The sequence below is a fragment of the Sorex araneus genome, chromosome 5, assembly GCF_027595985.1.
Source record: "Sorex araneus isolate mSorAra2 chromosome 5, mSorAra2.pri, whole genome shotgun sequence".
NCBI classification, from domain to species: Eukaryota; Metazoa; Chordata; class Mammalia; order Eulipotyphla; family Soricidae; genus Sorex; species Sorex araneus.
The window spans coordinates 57,043,964-57,064,472 of record NC_073306.1 but is presented as its reverse complement, the minus strand read 5'-3'; the positions used below and the strand labels follow the sequence as shown (position 1 = coordinate 57,064,472).

General features: G+C 53.6%; 1 protein-coding gene across 1 annotated transcript; it reads right to left on the bottom strand.

Annotated features, from left to right (window-relative positions):
* Positions 1 to 8,198: 8,198 nt before the first annotated feature.
* On the bottom strand, positions 8,199 to 19,848 carry ARHGEF19 (Rho guanine nucleotide exchange factor 19). Its single transcript, XM_004603659.2, has 15 exons — positions 19,443 to 19,848; positions 18,805 to 19,083; positions 18,548 to 18,656; positions 18,397 to 18,473; positions 17,832 to 18,094; positions 16,693 to 16,853; positions 16,406 to 16,558; positions 16,050 to 16,179; positions 15,830 to 15,904; positions 15,610 to 15,699; positions 15,276 to 15,436; positions 12,378 to 12,536; positions 12,033 to 12,112; positions 9,179 to 9,283; positions 8,199 to 8,834 (listed from the first exon to the last, which is right to left on the bottom strand). Exons 1-15 carry the CDS (start codon positions 19,846 to 19,848, stop codon positions 8,677 to 8,679), a joined length of 2,406 nt encoding a protein of 801 aa, XP_004603716.2. The 3' UTR covers positions 8,199 to 8,676.
* Between the last annotated feature and the right edge of the window lie 661 nt (positions 19,849 to 20,509).

The following is a 20,509-nucleotide window of genomic DNA, read 5'->3' as shown; positions in this document are numbered from 1 at the left end:
TGAGTGCATGAGCCAGGAGTGATCCCTGTGCATCACCAGGTGTGACCCAAAAACCAAAAAAATAAATTAAAAACAAAACCATGCTGGAAGCCACCAGGGCCACATACAACAGTACTTAGGGGTCACTATGCTGGGAATTGAATTCATACATGCTAGTCAAGTGCTCTGTCACTTGAGCTACATTTCATGAGCCTAACATTACTCTGATATCAAAAGCAGACAATCCATCACCTATAATTGAAACTACAGACCAATATGCATGATATCAAGGTCATCCACAAAACCTTAGCAAATATATCTTAACAATATATTCAGAAGTTCATATGCCATGATCAAGCGTGACTTATTCCAGAGACACAAAGATGGTCAACATACTCAAATCAATTGATGTAATATACACATCAACGAAAGGGGACATAAAAGCGCATCATATCAAGAGACACGGATAGGGGCTGGAGTGATAGCACAGCGGGTAGGGCGTTTGCCTTGCACGTGGTCGACACGGGTTCGATTCCCAGCATCCCACATGGTCCACTGAGCACCGCCAGGAATGATTCCTGAATTCATGAGCCAGGAGTAACCCCTGTGCATCGCCGGGTGTGACCCTAAAAGCAAAAAAATAAAAAGAGACAGATAAGCCTTTTTTGACAATGTTCAACACCTTATACAGAAAAAGAACTTTCAAGAAACTATGGATAGAAAAGTACAGTTTTGGAAATGAAGAAGTAAAACTAGTAATATTTCAGATGGTCTGACAATATGCATAGACCATCCTAAAGAAAGCCGAGAGATAGTCCAGAGAGCAAGGAGCTTACCTTGCACACAGTTGACCCCAGTTTGAGTCCCGGCACCACCTGCAGTGACCTCGGAGCACAGAGCCAAGAGTAACCCTGAACACCACCAATTGTGACCCAAAAATAACAGAAGAAAGAGAAAGAAGAATGAAAAAATGCTAAATAAAATGTTAAAGACTACACCAATCACCTTCCCATTCCTCAACAAAAATCTATTAGAAACAACAAACTAAAAGAATAATCCTATTGTATTCTCATTAAAAAAAGAATTAAGTATCTGGGAATCACCTTAGCCAAGATGATAAAAACTTGAACTTAAAAAACTATGTCACAGGGGCTGGAGTGATAGCACAGCGGGTAGGGCATTTGCCTTGCATGCGGCCGACCCGGATTCGAAACCCAGCATCCCATATGATCCCCTGAGCACTGCCTGGAGTAATTCCTAAGTGCAGAACCAGGAGTAACCCCTGTGCATCGCCAGGTGTGACCCAAAAAGCAAAAAAAAAAAAAAAACTATGTCACATCATGCTGAAGAGATAATACAGAGAGAAAGGCACTTGCCTTGCACATGGCCAACGCAGGTTAAATCCCTGGCACCCCACATGGTCCCCCAAGCCTGTCAGGAGTAAACCTGAGTACAAAGCCAGGAATAAGGTCTGAGCAGTACTGGCCATGCCCCCCCAAACGGAAACTAACAACAACAACAAACAATTTATTGTTAAAATAAATAGAGACATGGGCTGCTGAGACAGTACAGGAATTAAGGCATTTATTTACCTTGCATCTGCGTGCCCAGTTCCAATGTCCAGCAGCACACGTGGTCCCCTAACACCACCAGGAGTCACTCCTGAGCACAGAGCCAGGAGTAGCCACTGAGTGTGGCTCAATACCTCCCCATCACCCCCCAAGAAAGCAATAGAAGATACAAGGAATTGGAAAGATCTTTCTTGCTCATGGATTCCAAGAGTTAACAGAGTTAAAATGGCTAGCCTACCCAAAGTATTCCAGAGTTAGTGCAATCCCTATCACATTTCCAATGGCATTCTCCAAGTAAATAGAACAGGCACTACTGAAATTTGTATGAAACCACAAGAGATTCCAGATAGTCCAAACAATCCTGAAAAGAACGAACGAGACTGACTTTCCACCACAGGCACTGGCTCTATGCTACAGAGCTTCGGTATGGAGAAAGTGTGGCACTGGAATAAACGTGGACACAGAGGACAACGGAACAAAATGGAAAGCCTAGAAATAGATCCTCCCACATAGAGACAATTGACCAAGCCAAGGAGCTGAGCATAGAACCGAGAAAAGAAAGTCTTTTCAACAAGTGGTGCTGGGAAAACTGGGTTTCCACACGAAAAAGAGTGAAACTGGATTACTATCTCTCACTGGAGTGACAACACAGTGGCAGGGCATTTGCCTTGCATGTGGCCGACCCGAGTTCGATTCCCCCGACCCCTCTCAGAGAGCCCGGCAAGCTACCAAGAGTGTCTCGCCCACACGGCAGAGCCTGGTAAGCTACCCGTGGCGTATTCGATATGCCAAAAACAGTAGCAACAAGTCTCACAATGGAGACGTTACTGGTGCGTGCTCAAGCAAATTGATGAGCAATGGGATGACAGTGACAGTGACACTGGAAACAAAAATGGACTCAAACTAGACTCAACTTAGACATTAGATCCCAAACTATTAAATACAATGACAAAAATGAGCAAAGTGTCTTTATGATATTTTGAAAGTCTTTATGAATATCTAAAGACTTTCATGATGTCTTTAGATATTCAACTCTAATAGCAAGGGAAACTAATCAAAAAAAAACAAGCAAGTAAATTGATGACATGAAACTAAAAGGGTTCTACATAGCAAATGAAACTATGAAGCAAAGATATGGACTATTTCATGGGGAAAATATTCATATACACATCTAACAAAGGACTAATATCTATTTTGTTTTCTTTTTGGGTCACACCTGGCAATGCACAGGGGTTACTCCTGGCTCTGCACTCAGGAATTACTCCTGGTGGTGCTCAGGGGACCATATGAGATGCTGGGAATAAATTCGGGTCAGCCACGTGCAAGGCAAATACCCTACCCTCTGTGCTATCGCTCCAATCCCACTCGGGGTCTTCTTTCTCAGGGTTTGCCCACATTTCAACCAGAGATGTGTGCTCAAAGCTCTTTCCTCCTCTGAGAAGCTCATGTTCTCTCTTGGACATGTATTTCTCCCCACCCCACCTTCCCGATTTCTTTCAATGAAACTATTTTATTTCAAACACTGTTTTCATCATCATTGACAGTGAGAAGAAACACAATTCAGAACAATGAGCTATTGCCTCATACCTGTGATGTGACCTCGTTCAGAGGCCGGAAACCCTGGGCCTGAGACCAAAGAGATAGGACAGCGGGTAGGGAGCTTGCCTTGCATGAAGGCGGCCCAGGTTCGATCCCCCATATGGCCCCCCACGCACCAGCAGAGGTGATCCCTGAGTGCAAAACTAAAAACAAACAATAAGCCCTGGGTACAGAACACATGTGGGAATCCAGGCTCCATCCTTGGTACCACACGGTTCCTAAACACATCTCTTGGGGGGGGGGTGTCTCCAACCCCATGCTAGGAGCAGCCCCTAGCCACTTCCACACTTCCAGGTGTGTTTCTCCCCCCAACTCTTTCCCCCAATAAGAAGCCCAGAAACAAGTTTTGGCCGGGCCATGGAGAAAAAGTACCGTAGACTATTAATGGGAATCGACGCTAATCCAGCCTGATGGAAAACAGTATGGAGAGTTCTCGGTAAATCAGTAACAGAACTACTATATGATGGAGCAAGTCCACCCCTTGGACTCTACCCCGGGAAGACTAATTTCCAAAGACATGTGCATACTACATGTTCAATGCCATGCTACATACAAGAACCAAGATCTGGAGACAACTCAAATGCCTAAGGATAGATGAGAGAATAAAGAAGATGTGATATAGCTACACAACGGACACTTAACTAGACAAAAATAAAAGATAAAATTGACCCTGAGAGAGAGTACAGTGTATAGGGCACTTGCCTTGCACACAGCTGACCCAGGTTCAATCCCCAACATCCCAGATGGTCCCCCAAGCCCACCAGAAAAGTCCTGTGTGTAGAACCAGGAGTAAGCCCTGAGCACCACCCACTGAGGCCCAAATATAAAATAAAATAATTTTTTAACAGATGAAATCTTGCCTTTGGCTACAATATGAATAAAACTGGAAGGGATTGCCATGAGCAAAATAAGCCAGAAAGAGAAAAAACGATACCAGATGATCTCAGTCATATGTGGGATCTAAAGAAACAAAACAAGGAACAAAGTCAGACAAAAACAAAGCCTTAGACTCCAGCCACAGAACTGAGGTTACCAAACTGGGGGGAAAAGTCAAGGAGTGAAGCAAAGTGGGGGCGGATATTGGCACTTTGGTAGGTCTGGTGTGTAACATTGGACCTCAGGTAACAGTCTCGCAAGCCTGTTACCACAAGTTAAAAAGTGTATACACACAAATCAATAAATGAAAAATAATATGTGATAGCTGAGATGTATATCATTTGGAGAGTGGGACCACTTTGCATGGGCTCTTCTCACTCCTTGGAACAGGGTCACTGTCACTGTCATCCCATTGCTCATTGATTTGCTCGAGCGGGCACCAGTAACGTCTCCATTGTGAGACTTGTTGTTACTGTTTTGGGCATATTGAATATGCCACAAATAGCTTGCCAGGCTCTGCCGTGAGGGTGAGATACTCTCAGTAGCTTGCTGGACTCTCTGAGAGGGGTGGAAAAATCGAACCCGGATCAGCCGCATGCAAGGCAAACGCCCTACCCGCTGCGCTATTGCTCCAGCCCAGAACAGGGTATAAAGAAGGAAACAGTGAGCATGCAGCAAAGAGCAACAGACACCAGCCAGCCATGGCATCAAGATCAGTACTCCCAGGGCTGGAGCAATAGCACAGCGGGTAGGGCATTTGCCTGCATGTGGCTGACCTGAGTTCAATTCCCAGCATCCCATATGAGCACCGCCAGCAGTAATTCCTGAGCGGATGAGCCAAGAGTAACCCCTGTCATCGCCAGGTGTGACCCAAAAAAAGAAGAAAAAATCAGTACCCCCAGCAACAAGCCTGTGCCTGCATTAGGGCCTGAGAGCAGACAATTAGGAGGGCGCTCCACCTGTGGTACCTTCTCCCGAGACTGAAACTGATTTCATCAGGAAGGAAATCATCAGATACACCCAGAAGGGCCAGAGTGATAGCACAGCGGGCAGGGCACTCGCCTTGCCTACGGCCGACCTGGGTTGGATACTCAAACCCCCATATGGTCCCGTGATCAGGCCCCACCAGGAGTGATCCCTGAGCAGAGAGCAAGGAGTCATTCCTGAGCACCGTTGGATGTGGCCAAAATCAAACAAAAAACCAAATCAAGCAAACAGAAGCAGTTTAACCAGCTCTGACTACAATTCCACAACATTGTCAAGGTTGTGAAAAATGAGGAAAAATTGAGAAACAGTCCCAGACCAGAGGAGACAGGAGGCTGATGACTGTGTGCAATGTGGGGTCTGGGGTTCCTGGGACAGAGAAAGGAAGTGGTGGGAAAATCGGTGGAACTGAACGATGCCTGCAGTTAACAGGTATGAACTGAAAATTACTAACATTGGTGTTACTGTGTGTTTCCCTATCTTAAAAAAAAAATTAAGTAAATTGGTTTTTTTGGGGGGTCATACCCGGCAATGCTCAGGGGTTACTCCTGGCTCTGCACTCAGGAATTACTCCTGGCAGTGCTTGAGGGACCATATATGATGCTGGGAATCGAACCCGGGTCGGCCACACGCAAGGCAAATGCCCTACCTGATGTGCTATCACTCCAGCCCCAAGTAAAATAGTTTTATTTATTTATTTATTTATCTTAATTTTTTATTAGAGAATCACTGTGTACAGTTACAAACTTATGAACTTTTGTGTTTTCATTTCACTCATACAGTGATCGTTTACCCATCCCTCCACCAGTGCCCATTCTCCTCCACCAATGATCCCATTATCCCTCCCACCACCCCACCCCATCCCCCACCACCCCACCCTGCCTTTGCGTCTGGGCATTCCCTTTTGTTCTCTCTCCTTTTTAAAATAGTTTTATTTAGAGAAATATGAGTGGAGAGAGAGGGCTGGAGAAGGGAAAGGGAGAGAAGGAGAGGGAGGAAGGGAGAGAGGGAAAGAGAGAGAGAAAGAGAGGGAGAGGAAGGGAAGGAGGGAGAGAGAGAGAAAAGGAGGGGACTGGGGGGGCTTGCTGAGAGTACACATCTCGGGTGGAGATGCAGACGAATCTCTAGTGTGGCGAATGCCCTCACATGCCTTTCCAAGGCTGATTTTACATCCTTCCAAGCTTCCTCTGCCGGAGTGAGAGTCTAATGCCAGGGCACTGTCAAAGGGGAAAGTTTTGGATTCTTGATGGTTTTCTCATACTTTTACTGTGACCTTTAAATTCTCTTGAAGCTTTTTCCTTTCCTGGGGGTTCTCCCCTTCTCTGTCTGTGCCTCATTTTCTGGGTGGTGCCTTGGTTTTCTCCATATCCCAAAATCTCAGTATTTGCATCGCAGAAGGGATGTGGTCATTGTGTTTTGGGGTTACCTCGGGGCTGGTGACTAGGCTGTTTCTTCATGGCTGGTGGCTCAGTAAAGCAGGGAGTGAGGGAGGGAGTCTAGAGAAAATAGTGCTTCCACTTCTCTCTTTGACCCACCTTGACCCCCAGTGCTAAGGGAAATGGATCGGGAATGGTGAAGTGTTCTAGGGGCACCTGTGGGGCATGGATACTGATGTCCCACCCACCACACGAGGCAGCCATCAAGCTGAGTAGAACATCTGTTTGTTCTACACAGTATAGGGGATGATTCAGACTCCCTGATTCCTGGGAGAGCTGTGGACCAGGTGGGAGCGAGGAATTTCTTTTTGCAGGAAAGTCAGTCTGTCCTAACCCCAGCACTCGTGACCCAGGTCTGTGGTCTTTCCCTCACAGAAAAGAATTTTAGGAGGAGGTAAAATGTGGAGGCAAGGTAGTTTTGGCTTTTTTTGTTTTTTGGGTTTTTTTGTTTCGTTTTTGGAGATTACACCCGGCATTGCTCAGGAGTTAGTCCTGGCTCTGCACTTGGGAATCACTCCTGACGGTGTTTCGGGGAACGAATGGGATGCTGGGGATCAAACCCAGGTCAGTCACATCAGGGCAAGCACCCTAACCCGCCATACCATTGCTTGGGCAGCAAGACAGTTTTTACAGAATGAAACTTACTTAGAAGGATGTGAGGGGAAAGAAAGAGAGGAAATACATATTTAAGAGAGAACAAACGGGGCCGGAGCGATAGCACAGCGGGCAGGGCATTTGCCTTGCACGCGGCCGACCCGGGTTCGATCCCCGGCATCCCATATGGTCCCCCAAGCACTGCCAGGAGTAATTCCTGAGTGCAAAGCCAGGAGTAACCCCTGAGCATCGCTGGGTGTGACCCGAAAAAAAAAAAGAGAGAGAAAATATCCTGGGATTCTGACCGGAACAAAAGAGCACAGAGACAATTCTCTGTGTCCATATTGGATGTAAATGAAGAAGTCCCTGGAAGCCTTGGACTGAAGCCAAAACCAAGGACAACAAAACAGAGAAACATACAGAGCTGCGTCGGTAGTGACGCCCATGAGCCACGGGATCAAAGCTTGCCTGAAGTCCACACTGCCTCTATATTTCAGTTATGAGAACTTAGCAGATGAAGAAATGGTCCCCGGCAAAACTACCCATTCCCTCATCACTAGAACCTGTGAATATTCTCTTCCAGGACAAAAGGAAAGTGTTTTGCACTTGGGTTTACATATTATGAGAAGATAAGATCATCTGGGTGTGCCCCCAACATAATTACATGTGTCCTCACAAAAAAGGGAGGAAGAAGAAGATCTGACAGATGCACAGCTAAGACAATCCAGCCAGGGAGCCATGGACGTGCCTGCCACTCCCGTAGCGCTGGTGACCACATCAGAGGTCTAAGAGGCAGAAAGGAAGCTCCCCGTCACCACCTCTCTCCTGATGAGCACCTGGCCAACACCTGGATTAGACCCAGCACCTATCTCGGACTTTGGCCTCTAGACCTGTAAAAGAATGAATACAGTTCTATTGTTTCAACTCACTTGTATCCCTGCTTTCAAAGACATAAGGAACAACGACCGGGTGAATACATCTCTTTAATATTTAAGCTTATTTAGACCTGGTGTTTTGTTCATTAGCACAAAAAGCCGTCTGATTTATATACAGCCCCTCTCTCGCCCTCCTCTGGAATGGAGATGTGAGCCCTACAGAAGGATAAATCCCCATGAGGAAGCAGCCAGAGACCCTCCTGATGTTTAGCTGGGGAGGGGGTCCTGGGGCAGAGTGGCATTAGAGGGCCAGAAGCTCCAAGCAAAGGGTGACGGGAGTTTATCACAGGCAAGTCACAGGAACTTGGGCCCGGGCAGGCTCTGGCCAGAGGGCCGTCTCCCACCACACCACACCCTTTCCAGCCAGGGTCCTGCCAGAGGGGCCCACAGTCGGGCAGGGTCTAGGGCAGGGAAGGGAGACGCTGCCCATGCTTGCCAGATGCCACAGGTCACCTGCTGGGAACCGTGTCGGGGGAAGACACTGTCCTCGGTCCAGAGACGCAGCATGCAGACCTGTGAGGACAGGGGAGCCCCTCCAGGCCACTGGGGGGCACATCCCCTCCTGTTCCAGCCTGTCTTTTCAATGCCAAGAGCAGAGGACAGATGTCCCAGCAGCGGTGGCCTGCAGTGGGAGGACCCAGCAGGCGCTTCCAGGCCTGTCCAGGAGTCAGCCCAGAGCCGGTGCCAGAGCAAGGCTGCCCGTCAGGTCAGGGGCTCCCCCAGTTTGCTGGTGGCGCTGGTGATCCGCTTATTCTCCCGCACGTTCCGGAGACGGGCGCTGAGGCTGCTGATCTCTTCCACGTAGGCCTGGGGCACCCAGCCTTTCTCCCCATCTGCCAGGCGGACGCCCTCCAGCCAGCCTAGGGACACGCAGGCCAGGAACACCGTCAGGGGCACAGCAGAGACCGCACGCGCGGAGGTGAGCCTCACCTGCACCCCTGAGCCCAGGTGACATCACTCCAGGGCACTCCGGCCTCCAGGAAGGACTTGAGCTGCCCTCCTGCCCTGTTCCGCCGGCATCTCAGAGAGGGCTACTTCCCACGGCCACCCGCCTCTTTCCAGGCAGGAAGTTCCTCCTCTTGCCTAACTTGCTTCCTGCATGCGATGGTGGAACGACCTTGCACAACCTTTCCCGGGGATATGTCAGTCATCCAGCCTTGTCCTCCCACCCCCTGACCCTTGTGGTTGGGGAGGCCCCTCTCACCGTCGCTCGTCCGGGTCCTCACTGCCAGGATGTCCGTCTTCTCCAGGGTCAGCTCGTCCGGCTGCAGCGCCTTGTATGTCCTCACACATTGAACTTGGGGGCGGTCTGACAGCCCAGGGTGGGGGTGAGGAAGGCCCCCCGGGGCTGGACGTGGCAGGGGTGGGGTAGGGAAGGCAGGAGGAGGTCGGAGGGGCCCCAGAGGGTGACCACGGTTGTTTCTGTCTCTTCCTCTGAGCCCACTTGTCAACCCTAAACACCAACCCAGGGAATCCCCTCCGCCCTCACGTCAGTTACTGCGGCAGGGCCCAAGACTCTCCTCCCCAGCTCCACGGTCCATCCAGCACCTCATCCTGACCTCCAGGCGGGTGCCCAAGTACCCCCAGAGAGCCTCACCAAGTAGCAACATGCCCCCTGGCTCTACTCCGATCCATCTTTTCAACAGGAACTTCAGCCACACGCCAGCCCACCCCACAAGCACCGGGAATCACATGCTTTGCACACAGGGACCGGGCTCCAGCCCTGACACTGCATGGACCCCTCAGCAAACACTGTGCTGAGGGGTATCCTTGAGCCCCCCTGGCCACTAGGTGTAACCCAAGGAAGCAGGAGGTGACTCAAAGGGCCAGTTCAATCCCTGGCACTTCCTGGCTTCTGAAGGCTGCAGGGTGCAGCCCTGGGGGCCCCCAGCACCTCTCTGTACAAGCAGCACTGTATCAACAACCTGGGGATGGGGCTGCCAGGCTGAGCACGTCTGCGAGCAGCCCCAGGCCCCAGGCTTACACTCCTCTTAGAAAAAAATTCAAGGTCCTCCTCACAGCCTGACCTTCTCTCTGCTTCTCCTGCCCATCTCCCTCCAGAAGCTCAGCTGCACTGGTCACCCCGCTGTTCCCCCAGTGCTAGAAGCTTCTTCTTGCCTCTGGGCCTTTGTACTGGCTTGCCTCCTGCCCAGAAGACTGATCCCAGGTTCTTTCGGCTGCTTCTCTTCACCCTTCAAGAGCCTTCCCAGACCCCCACTGTGGAGTGGGAAGTCCACCTTCCAGCCCCAAAAGGACCCTTTTTTGGGGAGGAGGGAGTGCCCAGGCACACCCAGCTATGCTCAGGGCTTAACTCCTGACTCATGCTTTTAGTCCAAGTCTGAGAATCTGCTCCAGCCCAAGTCCACAGTTCTCCCCGGCATGCATGGGGGGCTGGGAGAACCTGGGGAGCAGAAAGCCCAGCTCTGCCACCTGTTGGCTGTGTGACCTCGAGCAAATGACTTCACATGTTTGGATATCCTAGGGATCTCTGTCAGCAGCTGTTGTGTGGATTAAATAAAGGCTGGGGCCCAAGAGATAGTACAGGGCTAAGGCTCTGGCCTACGTAGAGCTGATCCCGGTCTGATCCTCGGCACTGCACGGGGCCCCTGAATAGTGCCAGGGATGACCCCTAAGTCCAGATTCAGAAGTAAATCCTAAGCACTTTCACTTGGCCCCAAACCCCAAGGTAAGTAAATAGATAAATAAGTAAAATACAGGCATATGCAAAGTCCCCTATCAAGAGGGGTAGGAAGCAGAAAGGAGCTGCCTCCCTCCCCCTGAGCTCAGCTCCAAGTCCCCTGCTCAGAACTCTTCAATAGTTGACTAGTACCTCAGCATCAAGGTCGTCTAAGACGAGGCGGTACCCTGGCTTTCCAGTCCCACATCACTCCCATACTCGCCGTCTCTCTCTCTCTTTCTCTCTTTCTCTCTCTCTCCTTCTCTCTCTCTCCCTCTCTCCCTTTCTATCTCTCTCTCTCCTTCTCTCTCTCCCCCTCTCTCCCTCTCTCTCTCTCTTTCTTTCTATCTCTCTTTCCTTCTTTCTCTCTCCTTCCCCTCTCTCTCCTTCTCTCCCTTTCCCTTTCTCTCTCTCCCTTTCTCTCTCTTCTTTTCCCTCCCTTCCTCCCTCTCTTTCTTTTTATTTTTTTTTGCTTTTTGGGTCACACCGGCAATGCACAGGGGTCATTCCTGGCTCATGCACTCAGGAATTACCCCTGGCGGTGCTCAGGGGACCATATGGGATGCTGGGATTCGAACCCGGGTCGGCCGCGTGCAAGGCAAACGCCCTACCCTCTGTGCTATCACTCCAGTCCCCTCCCTCTCTTTCTTTCTATCTCTCTCTCTCTCACTCTCATATGCAAGGCAAGTATTCTACTGATGAACCACCTGAGAGGGGCCTGAAGAAGACCCTTCTGGGTCCCCCACACTCACTCCCACCCTTTCCCCCCAACTTCTCACCCCGCCAGGCCACTTCTGTGTAAGGTCCCCTGTGCAAGTGATGCAAAGATACACAAGGCTCGGGCTCTGGCTCCTGTTCTGCCTCTTACTAGCTGAGGACATTTAGACCAATTCCTTTGCCTCTCTGTGCCTCTGTTTTTTTTTTTTTTTTTGCTTTTTGGGTCACACCTGGCGATGCACAGGGGTTACTCCTGGCTCTGCACTCAGGAATTACCCCTGGCCGTGCTCAGGGGACCATATGGGATGCTGGGATTTGAACCCGGGTCGGCCGCGTGCAAGGCAAACGCCCTACCCGCTGTGCTATCGCTCCAGCCCCTCTGTGCCTCTGTTTTTTAACTTGAAAAGTGGGCTTCTGAGGAGGGGGGAATCAGGGGGACATAAAAGGCATTGTCATTTCTGGATATTCCTGCCTGTGCCCTGCCCCGCATAAATCCTGTCCCGTCCTCCTGGGCTCTGGAGAGCCAGACCTGACTGCCTGGGCCTGTATGATTTTTTCCCCCCACCCCCCTCACTCAGCTGGCAACATGACCCTGAGGATGGAGGGAAGGGGAAGAGCAGTGAGGTACCCCGACCTCAGGAGTAGGGGGTGGGCAGCTCACTACCTTCCCCCTCGCTGATGATTTCTTGGTCTTCCTGGGGGCTGGAGGGACACAGGGCTGAGATCCATCGCTGCTTCTCACTTCTAGGGAGAGGGAGGCTGAGCTGGTACACCCAGCAGTGTGGGAGCCACGCCCCAGTCCAGGGTCTGGCTTCCAGCTTCCCGGCCCCCCCACCGACCCCCGACTCCCCGGGGCCTGCCCACAGCCCTGCTCCCAAGCTGAAATGGCGAGCTTCCGGGATGCCAGCCCCGCCCAGGTCCTGCATTCTGCCTCCATCCTCAAGTTGGAGAGAATGAAGCGAATGTCCACTGGCGGTGTAGGGGGTCCCCCCGACCCAGGCTCACTCACTCTGTGCGTGCCCTCAGCAGGAACTGGTGCTTGGCATGTTGCCCGTGAAGGAGCTGAAGGAGAAACACGTGGCCGGGGATGCCCTGCAGCTTGAGGCTCAGGTCTTTGACCTGCAGCTCTGCCATCTTGGCATGGACAAAAACGGCGAACTTGCCAAGCCTGCAGGACCAAGCAGGGAGGTTAGCCGGGGCTGGGCCCAGCCCCACTCCCTCCTCCCCGAGGTAATCTCTGATTAGAAGAAAGGTGAGAGGGCCATCTGAACTCTACCAGCTGCTCAAGGACACTTGGCTCTGCACTGCAACTGGCTCCCCAGTAGCCAGCAAAGACCCAAGAGGAAGTGGGAATTAATTCCATTCCTGCCCGCTTACTGCCAGGCGGGAGGTGACAGAATCCCCTACGAGCCTCCCTAAAGAGATCTATGGATTGTTCGGGACCTGACTCTAACTGGCATGAAAGGCTGAACTTTGACTCTTGTTGGTTCTTGAAGGTCAGTGCCTGACCCCACCTGGTGTCCAAGTTCAGGGAAGAATGGGTGGGTGGGGAGCCAGGGGACTAGAGGATCCTTTATCTCAGCCCATCAAAGCAGAACCTACGGGCTGGAGCAATAGCACAGCGGGGAGGGCATTTGCCTTGCACACGGCCAACCCAGGTTCGATTCCCAGCATCCCATGTGGAACTCCGAGCACCACCAGGAATAATTCCTGAGTGCATGAGCCAGGAGTAACCCCTGTGCATCGCTGGGTGTGACCCAAAAAGAAAAAAAAGCAGAACCCAGTATCTCTAACTTCAAAGCAGATCCCTTCACTGTCCACACTCCCGCAAGAGTCACCACCACATTGCCCACGAGGAAACTTGGCGGTAATCCTCACATTTTCCTCCCTCTCCTTCTCACCCCCAAGTAACAGCTATGTCAGCTATGTTAATACGACTGATATATTAACAAATATGTCTGTCCATCCCCTCACCACCCACAGAACTCACGTATCTCTGAGGTCCTTACCACTTCTGCATCACCCAACTGCATCTGGACAACTGTAAGGACCTCTAGTCTTTCCAATTTAGACTATCCTCCAAATTGGCCAAGAGTAAAATGTCACTGATTAATTTTCTGTGCTCGCCAGGTGGACTGGCCCATGGTTGGAAGCTTGCCACTAGTGTGGAGAGAGGGCATTTAGGATAGTGAAGGGACCCTTATGGCAATGATAGCTGGAAATGATCACTCTAGACAAGAGTTGAATGCTGATAGGAGGTACCTGTACTGCGAACCATAATGCCCAAAAGGAAAGAGAAAGAGAGAGAGAGAAGAAAAATGCCATTCACAGAGGCAGGCGGGGGGTGGAGACTGAAGGAGAGAAACTGGGGATATTGGTAGCAGGAAATGTATGGTGAATGGGTGTTGGAACATTAAACGACCAAAACCCAACCATGAGCAACTTTGTAACTGTGCATCTCACAGTGATTTAATAAAAATAAAAATTTTCCATGTTCCCACCTGCCCTGCGAAAAAATTCAACTCTCTACCATGACTTCCCACTTCCCTTCCTTTCCCTGCCCTTCTCCTCTACAAATAGGCCTCATCATCCCCTAAACACTGTTTTATGCCTTCTATGACTTTGCAATCCCCCCTTCAAGTCCATTCTACCTGGAAAACCCCTGCACATCCTTCAAAACTCACCCTTCAAATGTCCTTTCCTTTGTGAAAGCTCACTGATTTTAATCCAACTACAGGGGATGCTACAGGACCTGTACACCTTTCCATCAAAACCTAAAGAGGTGGTTGGTTATCAAGATGTATATTAACTGGGCTGAGAGCTCCTATGAGCTGACATCTAATCCCCTTCATCTCTATGTCCTCAGCACCTGTCAAAAGATCTAGTACAGAAAAGGGGTTCAGTCATACCTGACTCAGGAATGATCCCCATAGTATATTAATCCTTCGTCCCATCAAGCCTAAGGTTTACTGCATTCAGGAAGACTTGAAGTCTCTCCCTCATCCCAAATGAATAACAGTCACAGCTAATACTGTTATGCCTGGCATATGCCAACCCTTTTCCTGCATATTGTTTCTGGTGATGCTTAGGTGTTACTCCTGGCTCTGCACCCCAGAATCACTGGTGCTCAGGGGAATATATAGATACTGGGGATCGAAGTTGGATTGGCCGCATGCAAGGCAAATGCCCTACCTGCTATACTATCTCTCCATCTTTGTTTCTCCTGTATTAATCTCACACTGAATGGCCCTCCATGGGAGTCTCTATAGGTAGATGGCAGAGCGACTAAAAGCCTGGAATCTGACCTCCTCCTGGCTCCTGTCCTTCCTAACTCTATGATCATGAGAACATTGGAGCTTAGTCCCAGAAAGACATTTAGGGGGCTGAAGGGTAGATTCCAGACCCAGGAGATAACTCTTGAGTGAATGCCAGGCATGTGGCAGCCCCGGGTTCAATTCCTGGCCCTAGCAACCCCTTGCACTGAGCTCAAGCAACTCTGGGCCAAGTATCATCAAGAGTAGCCCCTGGCCCTCCTAAGTTTTGTTTGAGAGACCCCAGAAAACTTTTTAAATTGAATAAAAATAAAGTGTATAATTCACAGAATTCCAGGCACGGAATAGGTGCTCATATCATGTCTATAACCGGGATGAGCCAGGATGGAGCTGGGGCTCCTGGATTGTGTTCTAAAGCTCTGTCCTGATTGGCTGAAGCACAGAGAGGCTTCAAGGTCTCTGCACACAGTGTGGCCCTTGGGCCTCAGCTCTTGCAGACGGACTTGCCTAGCCTGACATGTATCCATAGCTTTCCCTTGGGAGCCGTCCAGGTTCATGGTGCCCTGGTGGGACCTCCTTTTTGGGGGAGGGGGGGAGGGAAGGGATCAACCTCCCCCCACTCTGCCCCAACTCACTCCTTCCGCCTTGAGAGCAGCAAGCAGTCGTTAAACAGGTGCAGGTAGACGGCCTTGCTGGACAGCTTCAGCTTGGCAGGGGGCGCTGCGGGCAGCGGTGCCAGCTCCACCAGCTCCCCGTGCCGAACCAGCCAGCGGGCCTGGGAGATCAGCGGGAAGATCTAGAGGATGGGGTAGATGGAAGGGAAAGATCAGTCAGGCTCAAGGGTACCCAGGCAGAGAGAACACTGAACAGGGCGGGGCTGGAGGATGTGGGCAAGGGATGGACTGGTCGGCAGCCCCCGGGAAGGTGAGCAGGAGAGGCCCCTTCGGTTCCACCCGCCTGGGCACGCACCTTGCCCTCAAAGTGGATCTTCTTGCTCAGGTGGATGAGCTCCTCCGTCCTCTTCATGGACTGCACACTGGTGTTGCACTCTTGCACCAGCTGGGGAGGCGGGGTCAGTCGCCCGCAGCCCCCACCCTGCCTCCCACAGACTCCTGCCTTAGGGCCAGAGATCCCAAAGTGTCTTTTAGGGACAGGCTGGGGGGGGCCCTTCAGATGCAGGTGAGCTCACCTCCTTGAGTGCATTGAAGGCCTTGGTGGCCATGTCCTCATCTTCAGAGCCCTGTGCTGTCCGCTTTAGGATGTTCTAGGTGGGAAGAGGGGTGGGCACAAGTCTGGTTGTGGGCTCCACCTCTGACCCTGCACACCTAGGGCTGCCCCCAAAGTGTCTGTGGAGGCACCCTAGGGGCGCTTCTGCCTAGCCCTCTGCAGTGCCTGGGGCCCCAGGGTACCTCCACCAGCATCTTGAGGCGGGTGATCCTCTGAAAGGGCAGGATGAGGAAGGAGGTGAGAGGCAGCCGCTGGCACACTGGGGACTCCTCCAGTCGAGCTAGGATTCCAGGAAACTTGGGGTTCTCCAGGCTGCAATATGGGCAGTGGCCTGGGGTCACACGTGGGTTCAGGGGTCCCAAGAGCTCCTGCTCCCTGGTCTCAGCCACCCCATTAATTTCTCCAGTGACTTCTCAGCACATTCTTCCTTCCCCTTGGGCTCAGATGCTGGGCACAGCCTTTCCCTGGTGCCCCAGTGCTCTGTGCCCACTCCTGCCTGACCCACTACCTGCAACCCCCTTCCAGAGCCCCAGCCTACAGCAGGCGCTGGTAGGTGCGCTCCTGGTAGGCCTGGTTGGTGACATAGGGCAGGTAGACACGGCGGAAGGCGGGGCAGTGGTACAGCACAACATCACACACGCTGAAACGCAGGACGTCTGCTTCCAGACGCTGCTCAAGGTCCTGCAGGAACCTGGGAGGTTGGGAGGGTGGGGAGGGGGTGAAGGCAAGGGGTCAACGAGGGGTCAGAGTCTGTATGTACCCCTCAGACCTGGACGCACACAGGCTCGGTCTTGACCCCAACCCCAGGTTTGACCACCCCCTCACCTCTCACTGGTGCTCTTGACCTCGGGCAGTTTGGAAAACAACCACTGCTTGTCCTGCGTCCCCAGACACTCACTCAGCTCCGCGGAGCCTAAGAAGTGTCCCACGGCCACTGACAGGCTGTGGATGTACGAGGCCTCGGAAGTGATCAGCTCAAACTTGGCCTAGGCAAGGGTAGACGCAGGCTGGCACGGCTGGATCAGTCCACCACGGATGCCTCGACTCGCATACCCTCCCTCCCCAAGCCCTGGACGAGACTCTTTTAAACACTGCAGCATCCCTTCTCTGGACCCACCGTGACCTGGAGCTGTCTCCATCAGCACAGTTCAAACCTAGCTGAGCCCAGGATTTTGCCCCAAGCCCCACCTATAGGGCCCAGTCTTTAACATAGGTGTCACCCCCATGGCTCTACCCTTTCTTGACCTTGCTTTCCTTGATCCGACCTTGTAGGACCCTGGCTGATTCCCACCTCTGGCTGGGCTCCAACCTAGGCCTTTCCTTGTTGGGTCTGCCCATTTCCCATTCCTCACCCAAGTCTCTGAGGGGAGTTCTGGGGGTCCTCCCTGCAGCCTTGCTGCTTGCCGCACCTTGACTTGTCTGAGCACCCACTTGCCAGCTTGCCATCCCAGCTTGGAAGGCAAGCTGGGTGCTCTGCCCACCTCCAGAGTTTTGCAGTCCCACTTAATCTGCATACTGGGCCCCTGGCCCCGCCCCTCCCGTGGCTCCACCCCCTTATCCCCGGACCGTCCCCTATGGTCACTCCCCCTAATCCCTGGAATGCCCCCTCCCCAACTCCGCCCCAAAGCCTCTCCCTCTTTGGCTATTCAGTACTCCCTCTCCCCGCCCCCGACACATTGACCACGCCCTCTCACCACCCCGACACAATGGCCACGCCCTATTCGACTCCCCAGACCGCCTTCTCCCCGCCCCCACACATTGACCACGCCCTCTCACCGCCCCGACACAATGGCCACGCCCTCTTCCCACCCCCGACACAATCGCCACGCCCTATTTGCCTCCCCAGACCAGCTTCTTCCCGCCCCCGACACATTGACCACGCCTTCTCCCGCCCCAACAGAATGGCCACGCCCCACCACGCCCTCCCAGTGGCCACGCCCCCTAGGGTGGGCCCTGCTTCCCACCTCCTGCAGTTTGCAGTCGCGCAAGCTCAGCGTGGCCAGGACACCGCTGCCGCGCACGTCGGGGATGTCCTGCCACAGCGAGAAGGTGGAGCCTCGCGCCGAGCGCTGCGCGCGGAAGGAGCTGCTCGGGGAGAGGTTGGTGCGCGGCGGGCCCGGCCCCTCCTCCGCGCCCTCCGCCTCGTCCGCCGGGCCCTCCTCCTCGCGCTGCTGCCGCCGCAGCTCGCGGGCGCTGGCCACGTCGCTGTATTCCTGGTAGAGGACGGCTGGGCGGGGAGAAGGTCGGGACAGAGCCGTGGGGCGCCTGCCAGCCGCGCCCGCCTTCTCCCCGGCTCGCCCCAGGCCCGCCGCCCTTAGCAAGCCTTTCCGACGGTTCGGATGTCAGGGCACGGTGAATTCATTCATTCACTCACTCGTTCCGTAAACACCGCGGGGGCACCACGGTCGCGCCCAGCCCTTGCGCTCCTCAGCAAGGATGCAGTGCTCTCCCTCGCCCTCCGCCAGTGTCCCCACTGTCCCCAGGGTCTCCCCTGCCCCCAACCCCAAGTCCCCAGCCCCTCCCACCTACAGTTCAGGAGGAACCGTGACTGGCGCCGCTCGCTAGCGCTCCTAGAACTCAGAGCCGGCTCTTCCGGCGTGTCCAGCCTAGAAAAGGGAGCGTCTCAGGGTCCTTCGTCCTTGACACTTCTCCGACCCGAGCCCGGAGTGGGTGACAGTACCTGGGCTCGGGCCAGCCACTGTGGGCCCCGCTCGAGTCAGCAGGGACAGGCGTCCCCGTACTGTCCAACCTCATGTCAGCGTTGCGCGACTCCCTTCCGGATGCTTTCCCTGGGGAGGGTGAGAACTGAGGTTGCATGGTCCCGGGAGTGTCCCTGATGTGGGCGCCACTCTCCAGCTGACCAGCACCCAAAGGATCCAGCGCTGCCCTCATCTAGCGTGTGGGTGCTGTGGACCCAGGAGACTAGAGGGTCTTTACCTTCGCGGGGGGCTGCAGTGCCGCTGGCGGCTAGTGCCCTGGCTGCTGAGCTCCGGCCCAGGCGCAGGGAGGAGTGCAGGCGGGTCATCAGCTCAGAGGCTGAGAAGCGCCTCCGCTCAGGCCCCTCCAGGCTGACTCGGGTGGCCCCGGACAGCTCCAGGGGCCTCGGCTCCTCTGTGCCCAGGGCCTGCTGAGAGGCCTGGCCAGGCTCAAGGAACACCGGCTGAGCCTCAGAGCTGCCAGGGCCCTCCTCGCGCTGGTACACCCGCATCTTGCGCCCTGCAGAGGGGTGGGGGGAGAGCACCGGCTGCAGCCAACGGTCCCTCCCCTGCACCTGCCTCCTCCTGCCTGTGTTTCTGAGCATCGGGGGCACATGCCAGGGAAGGAGCTGGGTTTCCACAGGGCTCTGGTGCCTGGGCAGTGGTGACAGTACAAGGGCTTGAGAGGCCAGACCTCACCACGGGAGGGAAGGGGCCCGGTACAGCCACTGGCTGTGTGATCTCAGACTGGTCATGCGCCTCGCCTGAAGGCCTGTTCTTGGTCACGAACATTTATTCTAAGTCCTGAAAGGGTCCTGCAAGAGCCAGCAGTCTCTCCCCTCTCCATCCCGCTGCCCCCTTCTGCACCCAGTGACTCACAGGCCGACTTCTTCTCTGAGCCATGGCTGGCCCTGCGCTGCGGCTGCGGGTGCCGGGGACTCCAGGGTCCCTCTAGAGCTGCAGGCTGGGCACTAGGGCAGTGCGGCCAGCTGCCAGCTCTGCTGGGCCGCATGCCCCCACTGGTGTCAATCTCAGGGTCTGGGCTTCCTGGAGGTGATGTCCATAGGAGAGGGGCCGGGGTCCCCAGAGACCAGCGGCTGCCGGGAGCCCTCAGCTCCTCTGAGGTGACAGGGAAGAGGTCCAGACACACAGGGCTGGGCGGCTGCAGCGCGGGCAACTCCACAAAGGACAGACTCTCCTGCTGGCATACGGCAACCGGGGGGCAGGTGGTGCCAGGTGGGCCTGCCAGGTGGGCCTGGAGTGTGGCAGGTGGTCCACAGTCCATTCCTCTTCCACTCTGCCACCCACTGTGCCTGCGGGGAGAAGGAACCAAAGATAGCATAGGATACCAGTGCTGGTCAGTGAGCCACCATGTCCTGGAGGCCTAGACAAGCCTTTGTGGGCATGTGCATCAGCTGCCAACTTTTACAGCACATGCCAATGCACCAGCGACCAGCCTGGAACTCCACACATATATGCCACTCCTCCCAGCAGCCCTGAGTTGATGCTGGTAGTCTCCCCATTGTACAGGTGGCAAAAAGCAAGGCTCGGGAGGTTGTCATGTGGTTAGCAGTGGAGCCAGAATGCCAGCCCAGGCAGTCTGACTTCAGAGCCTGCATCAGGAACCACCTTGGACATCCAGAAGACGCCCCCCCCCCCAATACATGCCTTTTCACACAAAGTGAAAAGTTTGTTCCACAGACCTCCACACACGTTTTCTTCCAAGTATACCCAGAGGCAAGATAGTTACACAGACACACCCAGACCAATTACAAAATCAACCCCACAAGCTCTTTTATGCAGATAACATCCACGAGCACACTTTCTCACACACACGCTGACCCATCAGACACTGGCACCTTCTCAGCCTTCATCCATCCCCACTCACACACCCGCATGTACACACAAACCCCGGGCACAGAAGCACTTGCCTCGGTATTACCCAA